Source organism: Lytechinus pictus, chromosome 7 (genome assembly GCF_037042905.1).
Source record: "Lytechinus pictus isolate F3 Inbred chromosome 7, Lp3.0, whole genome shotgun sequence".
Taxonomy (NCBI): Eukaryota; Metazoa; Echinodermata; class Echinoidea; order Temnopleuroida; family Toxopneustidae; genus Lytechinus; species Lytechinus pictus.
Window position 1 is genome coordinate 24198006 of NC_087251.1, and position 24683 is coordinate 24222688.

Below are 24683 nucleotides of genomic sequence, written 5' to 3' on the forward strand. Positions count from 1 at the left end.
CAGGATCATCGCAGCTCAGGTTTTGATTTCATCATTATTTGGTAATAAATGATTTTAGTGCAGGTACTGAAAAATAATAACTCACTTTGAAGTAAGTACTTGACAAGTTCTTCATGCTCACAGATTGGATTTGATATTTGTTTTATGAATATCTAGTGATACTGAAATTCACTGCAATTACTAAACTGAAGAACTTGAATTAATAACATCCAAATTTTTTCATGCTCTACAAAATAGAGCAAACCTTTGTTTCTTTTTTCAAACAAATTATTAACACTAAACATCTAGAAGGTGGTATTAACTTTTCGATATGATTTCTTGACTTTGTGTCTTCCTTGAAGAGTACAGACCTAGTTTCATACTGGTTCAATATTCTCTTGATACCAATAAAGATCAAGACGGAATGCTTACGGCCCTTTATTATCATTCCAAGACTGGGTGGAATTCTATAGTTACTTATGTTTTTCAATATCATGCATTTGAAAGATAGGAGTGGAAGAAACGCATCCTGTTTGTCTCTCATGTGCTTCATCATACGAATATCAAGTAAAATAAGATTTGGTGTAGGAAGTCGACAATAAAATTGCAAGTTTCAAATTTCTTTAGCGAGATATAATGAGTTATCAACTTACTTAACAAAGAGATAAGTCATTGATTTAACACTGAATACCAGAGGAGCTTTTTCTGGTTATATTGACATTAATACATGTTTTCTTTGTGTAATTCAAAAATTCCATTCATTCATCTACATGTAGAGTAAGTATAAGAAGCAGTTAAATATTTTCTTTTGTTCATTACTGGGGAAATTTCCAAGGGTTTCCATCACATCTAATAACCAATTATAAGACATTGTGAACAAAATCTAACCACAAAAATAACACGATAAATGACTATTTGGGAGTTATTTCAAGGGATGTTTTATCACATTAAATCATGAAACTCGGAGGGGGACTCATGTATAATGGCAGTATGAGTATGTGCACTAGCCCTTAAGCCTACCCCCCCCCCCCCCCCCCGTGTTCACACCTTGCCAGCAGTTCCCAAGCATATCTCTTTTACCCTTTTTCATTGACCATACTGCTTTTCCTAAGCCCCTTATTTCAGGTGTCAGTTCTCACTGACCCTAATTTCATGTTATAATTCCACTTCCCAAGCACCCCCATTTGCAAAGGGCCATTTAGTTCTTAGCCCCTCATTTTAAAGAAATTTCAGTTCTTAATGGCATAGACTATAGTTTCAGATTTCAGGGATGCACGCCCTGCCTTTTCCAAATCTGAGTGCCCCCCCCCCCTCTGCAGCCACATGTCAAATCAACATACAAAATCTAACACCAACTATATAAAAATCCATCAAAACAATTTCCTTACTTGTATTATCAGTAGTTTCCTAGTGGCTCTGGAGTCTTGTTCCTCGGATGATCCACCCCTTCATCTTATGAAACATTTCCACGGCTCTTGGCTATATGGAAAATAATCACATTCATGGGAAAGAAAATTATCAAATATTTATGGAAGAATGAAAATGTTCTTTACAGTTTGAGAAGCACCTCTACATACAGATTACATAAGAGAAACAGTGGACCTCTAATGAGGAAGCTAAAGGAACTGTATTTCTTTCTTCAGCAGCTCATCAAATATTGAACATATAGAACCCTTGAACTTGACCATAAAATTTATTTTAGTATATTAATTATCATTATCATAAGATCAACAACAAACTTTTATGCTGTGTTCAATCAGCATTATTTTGATTTTAGTGAGTTTTCATTTGTTGTAAAATAGAGCTCTACAAAACTCAAATATTAAGTGGCAAAAAGAATGGGGTTTGAAAAGGGATACTGCAGTGTCAAGCACGTTAAAATTCAATTCTACAGTACTACAAAGACCTCAATCATGATTCAATGATAGGACTTCTTCAAGTGCAGGGGCCTGTTTTATAAAAGTTGTTACAATAACAAATTTGTTTTGGTTTTTTTTTTCAATAACAGTTTAAAGCTACTGAAATCATTCAATTTGATTGGCTGATAGTAAACTTGTTATAGAAATTGTGCATTTGATATTATAACATGTCTTTATGAAAGGAGATCCAGGTAAAATGCACTTCTTTAATATTACAATCCAAATTTACCTTAGCTTACTTCAAATATCAAAACTGTCCAGAAAGAGCATGCAAGATAATATTGGGAACCAAGTATCTATCATATGACATGGCTCTAAATACCTTAAATTTGACATCACTTGAAAGTCGAAGAGTAAAACTTGAAAGTCGAAGAATAAACACAGATTTCACTTTAAAGTTAGAAATGAATCAATTGTACAAAAACTGGTTACCTCCACTGAAAACAAACGCTTTCTATTTACGACATATGAATAAATTTAAGGAGATTCCATGTAAAACAAAAATATTTCAGAACAGTGCTCTTCCAAGTCTGACAAGATTATTAAATTAGTACCATGGTAAATAAGTTTGCAATTTGTGAAATGAATGTGCAATATTGTATTATCTATAATTTTATTTTTATCCATTTTAACTCCATTTTTAGCTGCACATATGTAATTTTAATTTGTATATTCATTGTTAATCTTAGTTATTTTGATTATTTTTTATATATTGGCGTTGTGTAAACATGTACAATTCAGTCTGTGACTGCCAATCATGTTTTTTTTTTGCAATAAACCTAAATTGAATTGAATTGAAAGTGGGAAGTGGATGCATTTGAAATAATTGGAATCAATTTGAAAAAAGTACCAAATGTTTGGTCTTTAAAGTATGAAAATTGCAAAACAAAGAAATAGCTCATATTGCAAATGATACTATGGAGTAAAGATCCAATCATATTTCATGACATGACTCACATATTCAAATTGAATATCACTAAGTGGTAGATTTGTTAAGAATTTCCTCTCTACTATTGAAGAATGAAAGTACACTTTGAGCATGTGAATTTCCTGGTAGCTTTCTTTAAAAAGATCACAAAGCCGGATATCAGTGAAAATCGGCAGTAAAAAGAGCACTAAACATTGCCCTTTGGTCCCCTAAGTGAAGAATGAAACATAAAAATAACTCTGAGACTGTACACTTTTCCCTGTTCACACACAGAGAAAACAACAACAATGACAGTGATTTAATAACATGTTTATGAGTAGGTTTGATGGACCAATTCCTGACAAAGTGGTCACATTGTGTGGTTTGGCCAAATAACTTTGGATTTCATCACATAAGAACGTAAAAACTTACTATGTCCACATTTATTGAATCATTAGTTCAGTATCTTTCATTCCATGTTAAAAAAAAATCTAAAGAAAATTGATAATCGAAATCATTATCATGATCATCACATATTTTGAGATTCCTACAGGAAAATCAGTATTTTTTTTATTTTAGGAAGTACATAAATGATTACTATAATTTTGGATGGTCATATTTTTCAGGAATACATGGAAATATTGGCATTTGATGAAATAGGCTCCATGTATCCTACTCAAGGTCACGCAAGATTGTATAATTATTTAATTTGCTGAATATTAAAGGGGTGGTCCGGGCTGAAAATATTTATATCTTAATACATAGAGTAGAACTCACTGAGCAAAATACCGAAAATTTCATCAAAATCGGATAACAAATAATAAAGTTATTGAAGTTTAAAGTTTAGCAATATTTTGTGAAAACAGTCGTCATGAATATTCATTAGGTGGGCTGATGATGTCACATCTCCACTTTACGTTTTCTTATGTTATTACATCAAATCATATTTTTTTTCATTATTTCATACTTGTGTGAATAATATGTCTCCCTTACATAAGTTGCAGCAATAAATATCTAACGCACTAAATCAGTTGTCAATCCAATTTTTCTAGCTCTTGGAGGAAAAAATTTGAATAAACCTAATTTCATATAATAAAATACAAAAGAACAAGTGGGGATGTGACATCATCAGCCCACCTAATGAATATTCATGACAACAGTTTTCACTAAATATTGCTAAACTTTAAAATTCAATAACTTTGTTATTTGTTATCCGATTTTGATGAAATTTTCGGCATTTTGCTCAGTGAATTCTACTCTATTTATTAAGCTATAAATACTTTCAGCGCGGACCATCCCTTTAAAAGAAGAAGTTTTATTTAGACCAGGAGTTTGTAATGAGACTTTACATTCCATATCGTAACACAACAAATTGTTTGAAATACTGCATAATATCACACTTACTCCCTCTGCTCAAGGGCTATAAAAAAATCAAATCTAAAACAATAGAATTATTAATGAAATAGCGTATGTCGTTAGGTACTCTACATGTAGTTGACCATGGCTTCGGAGACCTTTTGTGACCCTGAGAAAACGGAAGTTATTTGATGATCCTGGTAATAAAAAGCATGGGAATTCACCCGATTGTTTCCTGTAATGACTCAAGTGATATGTATGCTCAATAATACTTTGGAAACAATCATGGGAATCTGCCTTGAAACAAACAAGTTTATCAGAATATGTTAGGTATCCATTGTTTTGTTTTGTTTTGGAGCTTGAGTTAAGGTCATGAAAAGTAGTGGCAAGCTTTAAAATAAGGTAATAAAACTAGTCCTATTCAATAAGGGATTCTCTATCTGTCCAAGTTTGCACATTTTCAAGGTTTTAACCTGACTAATTCTCCCGGGGGCCCAGTCAAATATATTGCTGTACACACGCGTGACCCAAAAAACGTGTTTAAAGGGGTGTTTTTTCAGTTTTGGACGAGGGCCGCACGTGCACTCTTTAAGTGTATCAAAAACAACGATTTAAAAAAAAGTGGTTTTGAAAGACTGGTCAATGGTCAATCGCGGGGTCAAACTTATTTAGGGTATTTTTTTTCCAAAGCTTTTTTTTAAGACTAGCCAAACGTGTTTGGGGTATGTTTTTTCCTCAAGCTTTTTCCCCGGGGTTTTTCCTCTTTGTTTCTGAAAAGTTTTGGGGTTCTTCCCGATTGTAAGCAACGATCCTGCATGGGAACAGGCCTGGGAAACGGGAAAACAGTCGTGAAATTTGTCAAACTTGTTTAGGGGTCATATTCTGGCGACAACTTGTTTAGGGGCCAAAATGTCTAAATGAAGCCCGCAAAAAACTTGTTTAGGGGGTTATTTTGCACACAGAGAAAAACTCGTTTAGGGGGTGTTTGGAAATAATTTGGTCACGCATGTGTACAGCAATACATTTGACTGCCCCCCCCCCCCTTGGCTAATTCTCCTAGAGATTAATTTCAGGATTCCAGAACCCCATTTTCATTGGCCATAGTGTAGGATTCCTGCTTGAGCCCAAATCATGGTCCATGAGTATAATGGGTTTCATGTTGAATAGCATGTGATGGTATGGTACTATAAATAAGCTATCTTATAAAGAATCTCAGCGTTTCATTCTGAATGGAAATTGCTGCTTGGATAATTTGATATCTTAAGGATGTTATGATAGAAATACTTTGGTATAAATGATATATATATTTATCTTTAGAAAGCTGAAGATCTCTCCTTTCAGAATATTGATATATTCCCATACTGTCATGGTTGTTGAGGTAACAGGTTACTTGTGACTATGGCTAAATCATTAAGAAATAAATTGGTCATGGCCATTGAGAGGATAAGTGGCAGTAGAGCTAACATGAAAGTCTACCTAACTAATGGGAATTTTCTGAAATCACACGGTCTACTATATCCCATTAGACCACTATTTTTATTGTTGCTTGATAACTTCCTGTGTTCTGAAGATAGCCCAATAATATTTCCTTTCACAGAGGTTTAATGTTTGGATTAAAAACATGGGAGATCTACATTTCTCATCGTAATCATGAGAGTTAAAATCCTTTTCTCACTTTAGGATGAAATGCTATTGATAATATTTTGGGCCGAATTTAGAAGCAGAAAGCCTTCACACATGTATCTTTTACAAGGATGTGAATAATGTAATATTTCAATTCATTAAGATGTAAATCATAAAGTCATTTTTAAATATTTTATTTAAAAATCATTATCAAGCTTTATCATTCATGGTGGTAGTCTTCTGCATTCCTTTTATTTGTCATTTTGTTTAATGAATAAATCATTTTGTTTCAATATTATTGATCCAATGCTTATACTAAAACTCCCGGGGGGGCCACTTCCATTGACGAGTGGAAACCATGCGCGACCATGGGGTCTCGAAAAGCACCCTAAACACGTATTTTCCATATTCTGAAAATGCACCCCTTAACAAGGATTGGTGTGTGAAACCCTACTCTTAACAAGTATTGGAAACAAAACAATACTCTTGGCAAGTATTCCCTGAATTGACCCCCTAAACAAGTAGAACGATACTTTTATTGTTATGTGCACTGTCGTCGGTTTTACCTGATTGGGTTTAGTACAGCCCCTGCACATCTCGCGCAAAATCATACTCTAAACAGTGTTGACTCTTGGGGCAAAAAGTACATCCTTTATAAAACATTTTAGTCTTAATTTTTTACACCCTCGCAAATTTGACCCTAAACACGAAGCTTTCCTAGCAAAAATAGATACCTTTTTTTCATTATTTTAGTGTTTTTGACACCCTTACTACGTTACGTACGTAACGTGCCCTATCTTGAAAAAGACATCCTTTTTACATGTTTTTTTGGTTGCGCATGGTATCCACTCGCCAATGTAAGTGGCCCCCCCGGGCTAAAACTACATTATTAATTTGTGATGTTACATTTATATTACCCTGCGTATGCAGAAATTAAAAGTAATCAATCTTTTTTTAAATATGGTAAAATATTCACAGGCATACACATATAAATCGATCTCTGATATTTATGCTTGAACCCCATGATGATTTCTGATACTGGATCATAGTAGAATCAGAGATACAAAAAAGTGGTACAAAGAATTTGCAATATTCTTATTATTATTATGTAATTGTTTAGACTGAATTTTTTAAGGAGTAGTGATAACTATATGATTATTAGCATAAATGGAGTTTTGCAGTAACACCATGTATGTTAGTCCTGAAAAGGACTGTTGGTTTATCTTTCTGATAGTAGCTATGAAAAGAACTGTTATTCTCAATGTTTCGAGCACATAAGCTTGATAATGAAGAGGAAAGCTTATGTGCTCAAAATGTCAAGAAAACCAGTTCTTTTCAGAGCTACTATCAGAAAGATATATCAACAGTCCTTTTCAGGACTAACCTACATGGTGCTACAGCAAAACTCTCCATCCACTCTTACAAGCATGCAAACCTTCAATGCTCACATTATTGGCATAAAGTTGATCAAAAGTGGTCTAATATTGTCTATATTCCATGAAAACATCTGTGCAAAACATCATCTAACATTCTACTCATGTATTCTGGCCGGGGGGGGGGGGGGGGTACTTGGATTATGATTGGACGGGGGTGTGAGGCTCGGGGCTTAAACCCTTACCCATTTCTGAGGGTCATTTGACCGTAAACAGGTTCCCATGTCTAAGGATATTTTTTCTCAAAATACAGACCCAAACCTAAGGATTTTCTTTAACATAGACCCATTTTGCATCAGACCGGATTTACCCGGGAATTTCATAAATTCTAGGGTAAATCCTGGGGTAAAAACATGCATCCGTTGCATGCGTGCACTATATATGTAAGGTACTGTATACAGTCGGCCGAGTGTGCCAGATATGCATAGAGTGACGTACCCCGTTGCCCATTGCTATCATACTAAGGTGTGGAAATACTACAGGTAGAATCTACTCGTCAGGGGGTCCCGGCTACTCGTACTCTTGACCGGGACTTAACATAGACATTTCCGGGGGCTTTTACAGGGGATTCTTATAAGTATTTGTCTTTTTTCAGAAATGGACCCATGTCTAAGGATTATTCAGCTGAAAAATAGGACCGATGTCTAAGGATGTTTTTTTGTGCAAAAATCGACCCACTGGAGCGTCACATCTCCGAATGCAATATACACGCGTGTACCATCCCCCCCCCCCCCCCCGGGTATTCTGGTGACATTTTCACAAAAATTATGCATATCAAGAGTCACAATTTATCCAACATTCAGATGAATGTGCAGGGAGCTTTTTACATCAAATGTGCGCACAGATCATCAAGCAGGAATGAATATTAAATTTATGTTTTTTTAAGCTCAAAATTCAATGAATTATTTATTCATCATACAAATATATTCAAACCTTGTGTTAAAATGAGCAACAGAGAGTTGATCAGAGGAAAATCCTGTGCACATCTCCCAAACAAAGAAAGAGAATGGAAAATAAGATAGAGAAGGGGAATACACTGTAAGGGAAGGAGAAGAAATAAAAATAAATCAAGCAAATAAAGCTGCAAAATGTAAAAGGTGAGCTTGTGACATAGTTTGGTTGCTACAGATGATATAACAAAATTTTCTTTTAAATGATATTGTCTGCTTGAAACAATTTCTCTTACGTCAGAGTTCTCATCTCACAAGTTTTATTGCACTTTTGGAGCGCTTAGTAAATAAAAAAATTCATCGTTTACTCCGGAGTGGAATCATAAAATTGATTTACACCTGGTTCATGAAGGCATTCATCATATTCCATCAACATGGCATGAACATCTATTAATCATCATGCTAGCTTACTCTGTGCACACTTGGTTGAAGTGACAAGCTCGTAGAAGTGCCATCACAGCTTCCGACCATAATTCATGGCTCAACATGGCAATATAGCGAAATCAGAACAATGACATTGACTGCTACACAAACCGGCCCAACTTTCTCTTGATTGTAATAATGGATGTATTTGAAAGACATGAGAAAGACAGTGATAGAACTCAACTTGTTGGCTTTTGTGGTGTACTGAAGTTTCAATACACCGAAATGTGATTTGTTTTCTAATCATCATTTTTTATCTATATCAATGCATATTTTCACTTGGTCTTCATCTATTCATTTTCTCACTCATCAATCCCTATCTCCTTTTTTTCCACAAGAATAAAAGTCCAAAAGGTGTCATTTATCATCCCAACCTGCAGCTGCTATCCCACACAGAACTGAAGATCCATGTACATAGCAACCATATTATCTCTCAACTTCTTCAGAGATCATTTATCACTATCAAACATTTTACAAATATTTCACCCAAAAAAAATAACCTTTGTATTGATCTAGTGTAAGATTATCAATACAGCAGATGCCATTCAAACTATGCTCAGAAAAAACGATTTTATTTTTCTTTTGTCACCAAACTACTTGACCCTTCTTTTTATATTAATTTCTCACTTGCTTATCTGGTAGTATTGTATAATGCTTAACCAGAGGTGATAGACCTGAAAAACAAACATGTATAACAAAGTCTATCACACCTTTTTTATTGACTGCCATATTTCTACATATATTTGAACAACTAATTGATAACGATTTAACTGCTTAGGCAGTAACATATTCACATCTGGGGTCCATTTCATAGTAACTGCTGTAACTTTGCCATTATGGCAACTACCATGGTAACTTTGATTTTGATTGGCTGCTGAGCCCTGTTGCCAGGGTAGTTGCCATAGTGGCAAAGTTACAACAGTTGTAACTCTTTATGAAACAGGCCCCTGTTCAAGGTGCAAAAGCACAAGACTTATTGTTCTGAATTATTTTTTTGTTGATATGAATTAATTTGTTCAAATACATTACGCACAAGAACCAACTTTTTCAAAAAATATTTCACTAAGAAAGAACAGTCTGAACAAACATTCCGTAGGACTTTAAAGAATACATTACTGACCCTGAAACTATCCAGAAAAGTTTGATCTTATTTTAGATTAGGTTAACTGTGAGACAAACCCTTTCATTTAATTCAATGTATTTGTGATAGGAATGATCTTGAATATATGAACATGATATATTGCATCTTATGTCACGCTATTTTAGCTTATATTCTGTAATGTATTACCCAATTCCTTATATTCTCAGGGTCAATGTTGAATTATACTATATACGCCCTTTTATCTTACCCCCTAAATCGTAATTGTGTTTCATTTTCGATCTGTAACTATATCTCATATGTATATTTTGCAATCTTTTCATATCATCTATGTTTTTATGGTGAATGGAAAATACTGAAACTGAAATTGAATGGAGGAGTAACAAGAATCTTCTACCTTATGTTCACAAAGCTGCTCCAGGGTACTTCCGTCCTCTGCCGCTATGTATTTAATGTGAAAGAGTTTGCCATCAAACGTGTACCATGGCATCAGTGATTCCATACGAAATGGAAGACAACAGGTTGAGTTGGCAAAGAGACCTGTAGTTAGGCCTCTCACAAAGATGGCTGCTCGGTGAACTCCCCTGGAACTTACTCTAGGAACCTGCAGGTACAATAATTAGGTTACACACCAGACATCAAATATCATTAATATCATTATTACTATTTTTCATTAATTATTATAAATATCAACATTAACATCATTCTTAATGTTCTTATTATAAAGATTGATCATATAAAGGAGAAGTGATTTTTCCTATGTCATGGTATACAGCAACTAATTTCACTGTGCCAAATTTGTTGCTAAAAGTCAAAGCTGGATAATTGATGATCCGCGAGTGAGCAAAACGAGCGACTGAAAAGTTTTGTCAAATAATAATAATAGAAAGGCATACTTTTGCCATCAAAATTGACTCTTCACCTATGAAATATGCAAGTGATTGCTCTAACTTTAGCATTCGGGCTGAAAATAGAAAAAACAACATTACATTAGGTTTTAAAATAGCGGGGTCACACCCCCCCCCTCCCCCTTGGATCATAGCTGATTATTTCAGTTTACATATTCCTTTCAAATTTGAGATATTATGTAAGGAAGGGGCCACTGAACACCGAACTTGCGAATTTAATTCACGCCCCCTTTAACAATTCACTCCAAAGAAAAAAGAAATGCCTTATCAATTATTACAATTATTAATGCACTTTGTGAATTCATCAAGCACTTTGCAGTGAGTAAACCAGGATGGTGACACATGCTCTCTTATGCCCAGACAGTGGGTTATAAACCTTTACTTCTACCCAAAACCTATACAGTGCGTCCCACAAAAAACGAAACCGAGATTTATCGATGATTTATCATAACTTAATCACAAATACAATAGACAAATGACCTACCATTGTAAAGCTTAGAATCTCCTCTTTCATCTGATATTACTTAGATTATTTCTCATTCACGCATGAGTGAGCAAAAACAATTTGAAGAGGGGATACCAAAAAGTCATTTGGCGGGCTGTATCTGGGTTTCAAAAAGAAAACCACATTTTTAAAAAGTTCAATATCTGCTCTTTAATTTGATACCTCAATTACAGAAAATGGTCAAGAAATAACAAAGTTCTGGTTATTTGAAATAAGGCTTGAATTTCAATAATTTCATAAAATGAAGAGGTTTTACAGGCTAGCGTCCAAACTCACTCGACACTGCGTTTTGTTGACGATCAGCCATGCATTAAGTCTTTTGTTAACCATGCGATAGCTTCTGTGGGAAACCGGTGAAAACACGTTTATTTTATGAAATTATGGAAATACAAGCAATCTTTCCAGGGAACATAACTTTTTTACTTCTTGACCATTTTTTGTGATTAAGGTAATAAAAGAGCAGATATTGAACTTTTTAGGCATGTGATTTTCTTTTTGAAATTCAGATACCCCCCGCCAAATGAGTTTTTGGTATCCTTTCTTCAAATTGTTTTTGCTCACTCATGCGTGAATGAGGAATAATCTAAGTAATATCAGATGAAAGAGGAAATTCTAAGCTTTACAATGGTAGGTCATTTGTCTATTGTATTTGTGATTAAGTTATGATATGATATGATATGACACTTTTGAAAACTAATAATCTCACAAACCTGCAATTGCTTCAGTGATGATGGGCTATGACCCTGGAAGCATATGGCTTGTGCTATGAAGGCATCAATATCACATGACCTTAGAGTAGACTCTGGAGCATGGAGGAGCAGAAAATGGAGGATGCAGCAGAGCAGGATGTGATGATCTGGGATGGCATCCAAGATTCCATCTTCAAAGAGCTTGGTACAGTACATGCAGGAGAAGAAGACCCGAAGGCGTAACCTTTTAACATCATCTGTGATATCATCAACGCAAAGGTCTTCTAATCTGGGATGAGGAGCTGGTTAATGATAGGAGAAGTAATATTCAACTGCCTCTACAAGAAAAAAATCATGATTTAATTTCTATTCTCCATGAACTTGAAACATTGAGATTTCACCAGATACATGACAAGGAGACACTAAATGAAAAAGATTATGTTAAAATAATATAGCAAAATGGTAAAGAATGACATGTAGAATTGATATTGCAATCATAAAGTGAAAACTATAGTAGAAAACCATGTGAATATAACTTCTACAATGACCAAATGGCAAAAAAAAAATTATTGGCTTATCTTTTATCAAAGACAGCCCTCTGTGTACTTGGTATTTAGTTAGAATTTTTATTCTTTCAAAGTTGGTCATTTGTTTATTATCATTTACCGGTAAATAAAAATATATCATGAGGTTGAAGATGAGTATTTACCAATATCTAGGGGCATCCCCTGAACAACATCTGGGACATCCATTGGATTTCCAGCATAAGCACACATTTCTTCCACAGTTCCAAACTGTACTGAAAGCCCTCCTGCATTCACTGGTCCAGACACACCCACCGCGCTTCCTTGAACAGGTGACTGTAGAAGGATGCCATAAAGGCGTTGGCGGATAGGTCTGTACACGAGACCAGAGGAAGGTGTGGCAGTGTCAGTGTCGTCATCCATGGTCATGTTACTTCTGTACTCTTGAAGGGCTATGACCTGCAGAACAAAGTCAGTAATGTCCAAATTCCTGTGATAAGAAGCAACCTTGTTCATCACAGACTGGTTTATGTTTGATGTACATGATGACTCAACAGGAGCTCTTGCTGGACCAGCAGCAGCACCACTTCTGGATGGGACATCGCTCCCTTGCATCTGGTCACAAGCATAGTCCTGGATGCACTCATACAAGTAATCATGTTGGAAAGCTCTTCCTACATCATAGGCAACAGAATGCAGGCTTGTTTTTGACAGGTCTCGTAGCTGTAAAGATCTGATATAACCTGCTACACTAGGAACAAGTGGATCACGTTTGCCACGAGTCACTCTTTTGTGGAACTGAGAGAGCATAGGAAAAGACACTGTGTCACAACCTAGTAAACAAGCAAGGAGAGGTAAGAACTGTGGAGGAATACCAAGATGGTGACAAAAGATATCTCTCCTGAACAGTTGCACTTCTCTGACATGTCCATTGCTGCAGGTTATGTATAACCACTGTGGCACATCAAAGATCATGAAGTCTGTGTCCCTACTGACAATTCCAAAGCTTTTACTATTCCTGCAATGGAGAAACAGTTCTCTATCAACCTCTATGGAAGAATTGTAGATGGTAACTCCAAGGCCCTTCATTGCAAAACGTGTAAGAGTGCTAAGACTTGTTGGGATGTGAAACAGCTTGTGGTCAGGATGCCGTCCTGAATGCTTGATGAAATCAAAGATTTTGGAAACAGATTTCCTTTCATTTTGCCTCCTATCAATCCAGGTTTTAAATTTCTTCTTTTCCACAACTCCGTCAAACATAACAAGAAGCTCAAATCCAGCATTTTGAAAGTATCTTATAAACTCTTTGATGTGTTCTAAATACTGAAGCCATTGCCCCCCAAAGGCAAACTCAAGTGATCCATAGATATCCCTGATGTAACCATTGCAGTCAATCAACAGCTGAGGCTTGGCGTTGTACCTTTGATAATACTGGTCAGCTAGTCTTCTGAGATCCACACGTTCAAAAGCATCAGGACATTGTCCTTGGACATAAGACAGCAGTCCTCTCACACCCATTGTGTGTTGTTACAGAGCAATATGGTTGAGCACGTCTTTTTGCAGATATCTTTCCCTAGGGAAGGAGAGAGAACAACAAAAGTATATACTGTAATATTAAGGGAGACTTTCAAATATGACTAGATTCTTTAATACCCACCAGTCAAAAAAATTACTTTCATATTGTAATTTACACCTTGATCAGAATATTGTAGGGGTATACCAATAGGGGGTAGGAGGTTACTCTGTTAGAAAAATATATGTTTTTTTTTCGTGAATCCCCTTTTTATTTTATATTTTCAATTGTTAGATTTGTTGGGAGGGATATTATGAGCATTTTTCAATGACCGTGGGTGGTATTCTGAGGTCATTTTATCTTTAAAATATTCTATTTTATCTCTTAAAATGAAATTGGTATTCTGAGATGACATTTTATATCTCAGATAAAATTCAAATTTTATCTTGTGTATCTATAGATGATAAGCCTACGTAGATTTACCAATAGCATATTTTTTTTACCATTGCAACGTGGATGATGTGCTTGCGTCCATGTTAATTTGTAGAAGAAAAAAAAGTTAAAAGAAGGTAGCGGCTATTTTATCTCCGCGACGTTGATTTCATCAGTATTTCTAGGTGAACTCCAAATGTTGACATGAAAATGAAGAAAAATTATAAATTCATTGAGAATAACACCTTAACGTTATTCTTGTACAATCAGGAAATACTTAATAAGACTTTTCTTGACTAATATTGTCTTTGACATGATGCTTGAAAAGATGTGATATAGACTTAGAAAAAAAAATGAGAGTATTGTCATTTTTTTTTAAAGAAATCTCTGTAAAGACATGCAAGCATATGGTGCAAGCGTATTTGAAGTCAATAACTTAACAATCTCACTCCTTTGCCACACCTCCTGGCGGAATGAATTTCCATTGGTTGAGTGAGATGAGAGAGCTATAAAAGCGTGTTACTCATTGGATATTGATTAAAAAATAGGTGTGTCTTACAGAGATAAAATTGTTCTCAGAAAACTAATTCAGAGAGATTTTAAGGGTATTTTATCTCAAGGATTTTAACCGAGATAAAATATTTTATTTCATCTGAGATAAATGGATCTCAGAATACCACCCCACGCCATTTGATTGACTTTAAAAACAAATAAAGAAAAAAAATTGATGTATGAATCCTTAATTTTGCAATGTTATTCTTACCTCCCTGCTATTACGCAAATACTGTCTCCTAATATCAAATAATATATTATTGGTAGAAAAATAAGTTTAGGGGTATACACAAGTAAATGTGTCCAAAATCACCCCCCCTTAAGAATAACCTACCCATCTCCTCATTTGCATGTCAACAAAGTTTACATGTACTACGAATGTAGGACCAACGAGTAAATTAAAATTCAAACTGCATCCTCCTACCCTATAATAGAGCTTGAAATACTTAGTATTTTGCCAGTGTTATGGTAGGCCTGCAACAAAATACTTGCATTATCCAAAGCATAAAAATAATGAAAATGTTTGCTTCAACTGTTCTAGCATGTGGATATTTTTAGCATCCAGATGAGATTCATGATATTTATTGGCAAATGCAAATTTTTTAAATCTAGCACCGCTCATGATTTTGCCGCCCTCTATACGCGTCTGGTGGCTAGGCTACATAACAAAGAAGACAAGATGGCGACAATAACAGATTGTGAGTAAACGCTCACGCTCTTAATTATTTTTCAATATTGTTACACTTTTTTAATAAATACACTCACCATTAGTGCGTGCGGGGGGGTAAATATACTTGTAGCCCATTTACATAAGTTTGGGCTCAAAACCCTAAACCACTCATTTTATTGAACAAGGTTACGATAAAACGGGCCTAAACTAAAGTTTTGATTTTAACTAAGTTTAATCGGGGGAAATGGCATGCCGTCCCTGGCTCCATGGAGATTAATTTAATCTCTAGGAGCCTCCTGGCTACACTAGTGTGAGTGAGTCTAGATTAAAACTTTCAAGTTTTAAGATAAAAAATAATCAAAGCCAAAGGACAAAGGTCAAATTCAAAGCTGTGCAGAAATAGATTAAGTGTTAGTTTAGCTCTTAAATGCCAGGTGAAAAAAAAATCAGGTCATCTATTAAATCAATATTGGAGAGTAAACAGTGGCGTACCGTGGGTCACGGCATTGGGGGGGCACCAGCAAAATTTCTTAGTCGCTTAGTGAGCGTGCGAAGTGGGCTCAGTTGCCAGGTATACTTACCTAATAGAGACATTTTAAGGACAGTGCCATTAAACGGATATGTATCTCACTGATCAAATAATGCGAGCGCGAAGCACGAGCTGAAAATTTTTGAAATCATAATAAGCATAAATAAGCAATAATTTTTGTAATCATGATACGTACCTGTCTCGCTAAACAAACAATACGAGCGCAAAGCGCGAGTTGAAATTTTTGTATATATTGACCATAAACAGGGACATTTTAAGGACTATATTTTAGGAATCAATTAAGAGTATACATATTTCACCATAGTCAAGTTCCAAGCGCTTGCTGATCTTGTTAGAATTACATCTAAACACATGAAGCACTTATAGTAATTGTAATCATGATTAACATACGCATCTCACTAATCAAATATTGCGAGCACAAAGCGCGAGCTGAAAATTTAGGAAATTCAGACCTGAAGAGGGGTATTCTAAGGCTTGTTTGTTGGAATTCACTAAGACCATACGTATTTCAATAACCAAATGATGCGAGCGCGAGCTGAACATTTTCGATATTCAGATCAGAAAAAGGGATTTTAAGGACTGATTTTAGGAATTCATAAAGAGCAGACATATCTCACAAATCCACAAATGCGAATGTAAGCACTGACAGGAAATGTTTTATATTAAGACCTTAAAATGGGGCATTCACTTTAAGTAGTCATGAAAAAGAATAATATGTCACTACATAAAACAATAACTCGAAGTGCGAGGAAATGTATTTGGGGCATTATCCTGGTTTAAGTCACAACTCCATTCACTGCCGTTCATTTCGTCAGCAGCGGTGACTTCTTTCATCTGCCATTGACTTTCTACACACAACGAGCGCACACACGAGAAGAGAGGTGACTTATTTCAGGATAAGGCCACATTTGGTGTAGGCTTATATTTACTTGAAAACAGGAGGTTATAGTACAACAGGATTATATATCTCGTTAAACAGACAATGCAAGAACCAAAAACAATGAAGACATAGGCCCTGAGCAAATTATGTTTCATAAAGTTATGAAAAAGGTGTTTCTTATGCAATATAACATAACTTAATTATAATAATGAACAATAATTTCTTCTTTCCCACTACATTGCTCTTCCTTTCTCCCTCTTTTTCTCCTTTTCCGGCCCCATTTTTTTTGCCAGCCAATGGGGGGGGGGGGCATGTGCCCCCCACCCCCGCAGTTACGCCACTGAGAGTAAACCTGGATAAAATTAGCTAAAGTTAGTTCATGAAACTTGGGCATAAGGTTAATCAAGTATTACTGAACATCCTGCTCGAGTTTCAGGTCACGTGACCAAGGTCAAAGGTCATTTAGGGTCAATGAACTTAGGTCAAGTTGGGGGTATTTGTTGAATTACTATCATAACTTAAAAAATATATGGATCTAGTCCATGAAACTTGGACATAAGGTTAATCAAGTACCACTGAATATCCTGTGCGAGTTTTAGGTCACACGACCATGGTCATTTAATGTCAATGAACTTTTGCCGTGTTGGGGGTATTTGTTAAATTACCATCCTAACTCTGAAAGTTTTATGGATCTAGTTCATAAAACTTGGACATAAGAGTAATCAAGTATCACTGAACATCCTGTACGAGTTTCAGGTCACATGACCATGGTCAAAGGTCATTAAAGGTCAATGAACTTTGGCCGTGTTGGGGGTATTTGTTGAATTACCATCCTAACTCTGAAAGTTTATGGATCTAGTTCATAAAACTTGGGATATAAGAGTAATCAAGCATCACTGAACATCCCCTGTGAGTTTCAGGTCACAAAACCAAGTCAAAGGTCAGTTAAGGTCAATAAACTTAGGCCATGTTGGGGTAATTGTTGAAGTGCCATCATAACTTTGAAAGTTTATGGATAGAGTGAATGAAATGTGGACATGGGTGTAGTTGACAGTCTTAAGTCTCTGTTCAAATGTCATTTATGGTCAATGAACGTGGTATTATGTCATTATATGAATGATGTTTTTGTGAATGATTATTTTATAGTAGTTTTCAAAGTTAGCACTGCTGCTATATTAAATTGCGTAATGCAGGCGAGACTGCCAGAGGCGTTCCACTTGTTAAGTTATGATGTCATTTCAAAAACTTAACCTTCGATTAAGATTTTGAAAATAATTCTCCCAACATGGTCTAAGTTCATTGACCCTAAATGACCTTTGACCTTGGTCATGTGACCTGAAACTCAGGCAGGATGTTTAGTAATACTTGATTGACCTTATGTCCAAGTTTCATGAACTAGGTCCATATACTTTCTAAGTTATGATGACATTTCAAAAACTTACCCTTAGGTTAAGATTTGATGTTGACGCCGCCGCCATCGGAAAAGCGGCGCCTATAGTCTCGCTCTGCTATGCAGGCGAGACAATAAAATGTGGAAACAGAAATTATGCACTTACCACGATTATATGGATGAAGGTCTATCATGACACACAAATCCTGACATCGAGGCACAGACTGGAACCTCAAAAAAACAAAAAGTTCTGTCGCGATACCTCTCCTTCTTTCAAAATTCAAAACAAAATGGCCGATCGAGACCGAGGCTATATTTGGTTTTTTTGAGGTTCCAGTTATTAGCTCACTGCAACCATCCTGCCTGTGGGGAATCTACAGGTAGGACTATCGTATGCCAATGCTATACAGAGCACACACTTTAAAAAATCTTTAAAATATCACTTTTGTGACCAAAATTACTAATTTCCATACAGTTGCAATTTATTTTTCATTAGTAACTTGGGAATAATTTTTGTATTCACCAGAGCGCTCAAAACTTGAATTTTGGGCATATTTTTGTGTATGCCCTCTACTGGTGGAAAGTAATATGGCAAGAAAATTTTCATTTTTCAATCTCTATTTTTAATTAAGAAAAAAATAATTTAAAGAATCAAATTTACTTAAGAGCCAAGTTGTATGATGAATAGGTGTAATGGAAACTGTCAGTGTAAAAAAATCAAGCATTTGTCCCAAAGAAAAAGAGAAAATAAGCCAAACATTGCCACCCTTAGCTTATTTTGCCACACATGGAGATATAACAGAGAACCACTCATTCAATGAACAAGGTTATATCATAACCTTGTTCATTGAATGAGTGGTTCCAGCTCCAGTCTGTGCCTCGATGTCAGGATTTGTGTGTCACGATAGACCTTCATCCAAATAATCGTGGTAAGTGCATAATTTCTGTTTCCATATTCTATTAAGATTACTATTGAGACCCCAATCTTACCCCAGTCCCGTGTCTCCTTCGTTTTGCACGGTCGACTCCTGGGGCCCGTTTCTCAACACATGGACAAGTTAGTCATATCTTTATTCACCAACCACGGAGTTAGTTCCAATCTTACTAAACCTGTTTCTCGAAAGGCTTCCTAACTAGAATACCTTGATATCGATACTATCGGTAAAAAGAGCAGACGAGACGTAGCCTTAGTCACAAAATAGCATAATTTTCAAAAAGAAAAATTATGACAAAATTGCAAATATTATGATGAATTGGGAAATTAATCTTTTCAAAATAATAGCACATGTGAATTATGCATCATACATACTTAGACCATGAAGACTGGAGCATTCAATTGCAGAGAAAATTAAATTATGAATAATTCATTTCATGACTAAAAAATCACTTGTGGACGTTTAGATGGGTACCCCTGGGAGACCCAATTTTACGAAAGTAAACCATAACGGTTTTCTTTGTAAAATGATAATTATACAGACTTTTATGATTCCAAACGTCATCAAAATATAGTTTAACTAGACATTTTTAATCATTGATACCAAAAGATACGATATTGGACAAATTATATGCATAAATTAGATATAGAATTCATCCAACTGTTAATAGGGGTCTGAAAACATCAATACAAGTTCAGTTATGGATGGCATGACGTGGTAGAATCTTTATCAATTAAATCATTTTACTATTTCAAAATGAATGGTTTTGTAGCGTTTACCAACACCTGAGTCGAATCGATTTTAAAATCGGTGTTCGATCGATGTCATCGAACACCGGTGCAGATTTTGCAAAATCAGCGCATCGAAAAAAAAAAGGAAAAAAATGTCGGCCGGCCGATTCGTTCAATGGTTCACACAATCAATTATCAAAATATCAGTTATGTCCAACTTGACTATTACTTACTTGATTTCTATTGCCCCCAAAATGAAACCGATTGTGTAATTATGATGCTTATTCACCATTAATTTGCAGTTTATTTCGATCATAGTTCGAGTCTTACTCGTCTGCTCGTGCCGAGATAATTTATGCACGATGAATTCATGAATGGAAGTCATGGCCATCGATCGTGCATGCGCAGTAGGATGGGGGATCGGGTGTCCGGACAGTTTATATTTTTGAAGCCTTCTTTTTTGTCTTTGGATTACACTATAAATATGAATTCAATACTTGTAATCATCTTCTATTTTGTTCTTTATAATATTTCCTAACATTTTGTACTAAAAATTGATGAAACTTCGCTTGTAATTTTTTCCAAATGACTTTCTAAAATTGATCGTCCGGACATACAACCTGTCCGGTCACACAACAACTGGGTATACTGTTCTTTAATCAAACCAGAAAATGGCCGGAAATTGACGCGATCAACGTAAAATAAATCTTGCTTTCATGAACAATATTAATATCATGACCACAGAACATTATTTAATCATAATATTTAACTATAATTTGCATATGATAATCATTAATATGAATTTAGAGCTTGATGTGAAACGTTTGTATTTCGTTTCAATTTTCAATGGCGGACATCTCATGACGATCGACTTGAGTCGAGTGAGTGCACTTGTCTAAAAAAAAATAATTATCACGTCAGGATTGATTCTCAAACATTGTCTACATGCAAAAACTCTTTTCAAAATCGTAATATCACCATATAATAACATTTTACATGACAAAACAGAGAAAATTGCGTTTTATATTTTTTTCCCATCAATTTGAAGCTAGTTTGTACCCAACTTTGGGCTCTGATTTCATGAATGGAAAATATGTCATATGTCATCGAATTAACACGCATGCGCATTATTCTTCTTTTCTCGGAGCTCGGAGACGTCCAGAGATGGAATAACAATAGAAATAATGCCAGTATTTATTCTTCCATATGAACATAACATACTTTGCTGACATTGTCAATATTCTTAGTATGACCATAAAATCTTGTTAAATCGTAATAATTTATATGAATCTAGGGCTCGATTCGAAACATTTGTATTTATTTCGATCGCATGCTCAATTGTGTCTAAAAAAATGGGTTGTCAGTATCAGGATTAATTCTCGAACATCGTCATAACTCATATTCCACAATCTTTCCTCACAATCGTTATATCAGCATTGAATAGCAATTGAAATGACCATCCAGAGAAAATTACGTATTTATTCTCATAAATTTATTTGGAACTCATTTTGGATCCATCTACACAATCTCAAGCAAGTTACAGCGCTCTCCGTTGGTTGCACTTGTTTGCTGGCGCTGACAAGCACGCCTGTCATTTCGGGAGAGTGAGTGTAGACTACGGGGCTGCGGACGGGACTGGTGAATGCGAGTCTGGACTGCGAATGCTAGTCGACCGAAAATCATTCGGATCGACTCTGCGTGATTCATGTCTTTATTATTGTTTCATTTTAAACTTATATGTTGTCATCTGCAAATATCATTGTTGAAGATATTTTGGGAAGAATTCTGAATTGGTCCCCCGCCTTTTTTTGTGTTTTGTGGTCATGGAAAATACAAACGAACTTTGCTCTGTCATCACATACCGTCAGTGCGTATAATGCATACATTCATTTTCCCCGCCTTCAATATTCGATGCATCGATCGAATTAAAGCTGTCGAACACCGGTTTTCAAAATAATCGATATGACTCAGGCTTAGTTTTTATAGTTTCTTTGTATTACAATTATCATTGAATGCATTAGCCCCCTTGTTTTGTGATGTAATTTCAACCACTATGATTGATTACGTAAGATTATAATTTTAAAATTTCTAGGCACTTTCGCATGTCATAGTCTACCCACGTACACCCATGGGTTCATATTGTCTCGCGTGCGAAGGAATATCAGTCATATGCACGCGACACACACGACACATCCAAAATATACTGGGCTTTTGCCAACATAAAATATCACGCATAATCTGGTATTTCACATTCTGCTATGACACTTACCGAATCATTTAGATCCCTCCGTGACTTCTCCTTGAAGTTTCTTTTAAAAAATATGTATATTTTCTTGATCTTTAGTGAAGATTTCACGGAGATAAAAATTGGTCAGCGTGGATATCAATTTTCGCCTGAAGAGGGCGTGCGATTTATATTCATATCAAAGACACGACAAGGGAAAGACAAGGCACCTACACTATTTTACACGCAAATCGACGCAAGGCATTACGCGAAGTCCGTGAAGTGTCCAATCTTTTCATCGTATAGACTTTGGTATAGTGCCTTATTATTTGACATTCGTTAAAGCTTGTACTGCTGGTTTCGTTCCAGGCATGTGTATTTTTTTCATTTTTTTTTTTATTAGTCATCGTTTTAAATTAATTGCAAAAAAGTGTTATCATCGCCAATAGTAATCTTGAATTATGTTTTTGAAGGTATTTCATTTATTGGTGCCCATAATTAGTAAAGTCATTATAAGAATTGCGCATTCAAAGAATTTAGACACAGTTATAAAATTACCGAGGAGCTGAATCAAGGTTGTGAAATTTATTAGCGCCACCAACGGGCTTCCTTGTATTTCCTTAGAAGAGACAAACGAAGTCACTTGCTAGGCCGAGGTAAGCGAAATTTGCTCTTTTTGTAATGAAATTACTTCATAATCATATATAGGCCCTATATGTATAATTTTTTGATGTATTGCTACTTACCGGAAAGAGCCCCGGTGCGTAGCGAGAAGGAGTTTCGGCAAATATTACTTCAGCACTGAAGCGATGTTTGCCGACTACTTCGAAATCCAGTGTCAAACACGGTCCCTTGTACAAGGTTAGTACCGGTATATACACTAACCTCGTATTAGTGTGAGTGACCCACGTAATGCCAAGTGCTACGTCATTAAGAAAGAAGTTAAGACAGGTTCGGAGGTGTCATAAATATTTAGTGAGGTTGTTGTACCCGATCTTGGTAAAGAGGGCTTCGTGAAACGATTAGTGGACAAGTAGCTCACTATCTCCGATTTAGTCAAGAAGTTAGACTTATGACGGTGTTGAGAAACGGGCCCCTGGAGTCACCCAAGGGTTCATTACATGCCGCCGCGCACAGAAAAATCAAGCCATAGAAGTCGTGTGTTGTGGACCCAAGAAGTGAGATCCCAGCACGCGCGACCCACTACTTAGAAATCCACTGCCAAACGTGGTTCGTGGTGCGAGGTTAGTATACGGGCTACTAACCTCGCAATACGTGTGAGAGCCTGGCTGGGCTCCGGCCCCTTCTTGGGTTACGCTAACCCAGAGAGCTCCAGCCCGCGTAGCGGGCTGGAGCCCAGACGCTCAGTGTGCAAACGGGCATTCAGGTGAGAGTACCGTGAAGTTTGGTCAAAATAATTTTGATAATACATAATTAAAACAGAAATTAAGCACTTACCACGATTGTATGGATGATAGTCTAACGAGTGGCAGTTTCCTGACATCGAGGCACAGACTGGAACCTCAAAAAACGATCAGTTCTGTCGCGGTGGCTCTCCTTCTTTCAAAATTCATAGCAAAATGGCCGTTCGAGAGGGTGTAGGGCGCATGCGCGAATTTGACAAAGTCTATATGCGCTAGTGCTATACTAGCCTCGGTCTCGATCGGCCATTTTGTGTTGAATTCTGAAAGAGGAGAGCTACCGCGACAGAACTGATCGTTTTTTGAGGTTCCAGTCTGTGCCTCGATGTCAGGAAACTGCCACTCGTTAGACTATCATCCATACAATCGTGGTAAGTGCTTAATTTCTGTTTTAATTATGTATTATCAAAATTATTTTGACCAAACTTCACGGTACTCTCACCTGAATGCCCGTTTGCACACTGAGCGTCTGGGCTCCAGCCCGCTACGCGGGCTGGAGCTCTCTGGGTTAGGGTTACGCCAAACTCAGATTACAGTACGTGGGACCATTATCATGAGTGCGTAAACTTAAGAGTACATTTTATCAGTTACCACGTTCATTTATTTGGATTAAGGATTCAAGTATCATATCATGTTATCACAAAACAATGAAAGCACAAAATAAACTGGTTACACTTACAAGCATAAGCAAGCTAACAACAAATTTCACGTATAATACAGTATAATATCTTCTTCGATACAGATTTCGTCGACTGCTTCTTCCAAGTTACGGTATCTTCAAAGATACATGTCAAGTTGAAAATGTACATATACATCGTGCTTTGTGCGTTCAGGGTGGCGTGTCAAGAAATGACTTATCCGACGTTTTATCCGTCAAGTCCCACTTTATCCGACAGTTACCATAATAAGGGAAAGATTTAAGATCTGACAACTTGTCGGACAAAAATGTTGATGAAACGCTCTCCTGCTCAGGCACAGACCCTGATTGACACTTTGATCAACAAGTGGGTCTCCACGCAAAGACTAGCACTTGCAAAACTTCGTGTTTCAATTCTGAGCGAGTAGAGATG

The 24683-nt window shown here is 36.2% G+C and overlaps 1 protein-coding gene across 1 annotated transcript; it reads right to left on the reverse strand.

Annotated features, from left to right (window-relative positions):
* Positions 1–259: 259 nt before the first annotated feature.
* On the reverse strand, positions 260–24383 carry LOC129264711 (constitutive coactivator of peroxisome proliferator-activated receptor gamma-like). The gene is made up of 6 exons (XM_064101426.1): positions 24332–24383; positions 14332–14450; positions 12501–13888; positions 11813–12093; positions 10087–10293; positions 260–1458 (listed from the first exon to the last, which is right to left on the reverse strand). Exons 3-6 carry the CDS (start codon positions 13831–13833, stop codon positions 1387–1389), a joined length of 1893 nt encoding a protein of 630 aa, XP_063957496.1. The 5' UTR covers positions 13834–13888; positions 14332–14450; positions 24332–24383; the 3' UTR covers positions 260–1386.
* Between the last annotated feature and the right edge of the window lie 300 nt (positions 24384–24683).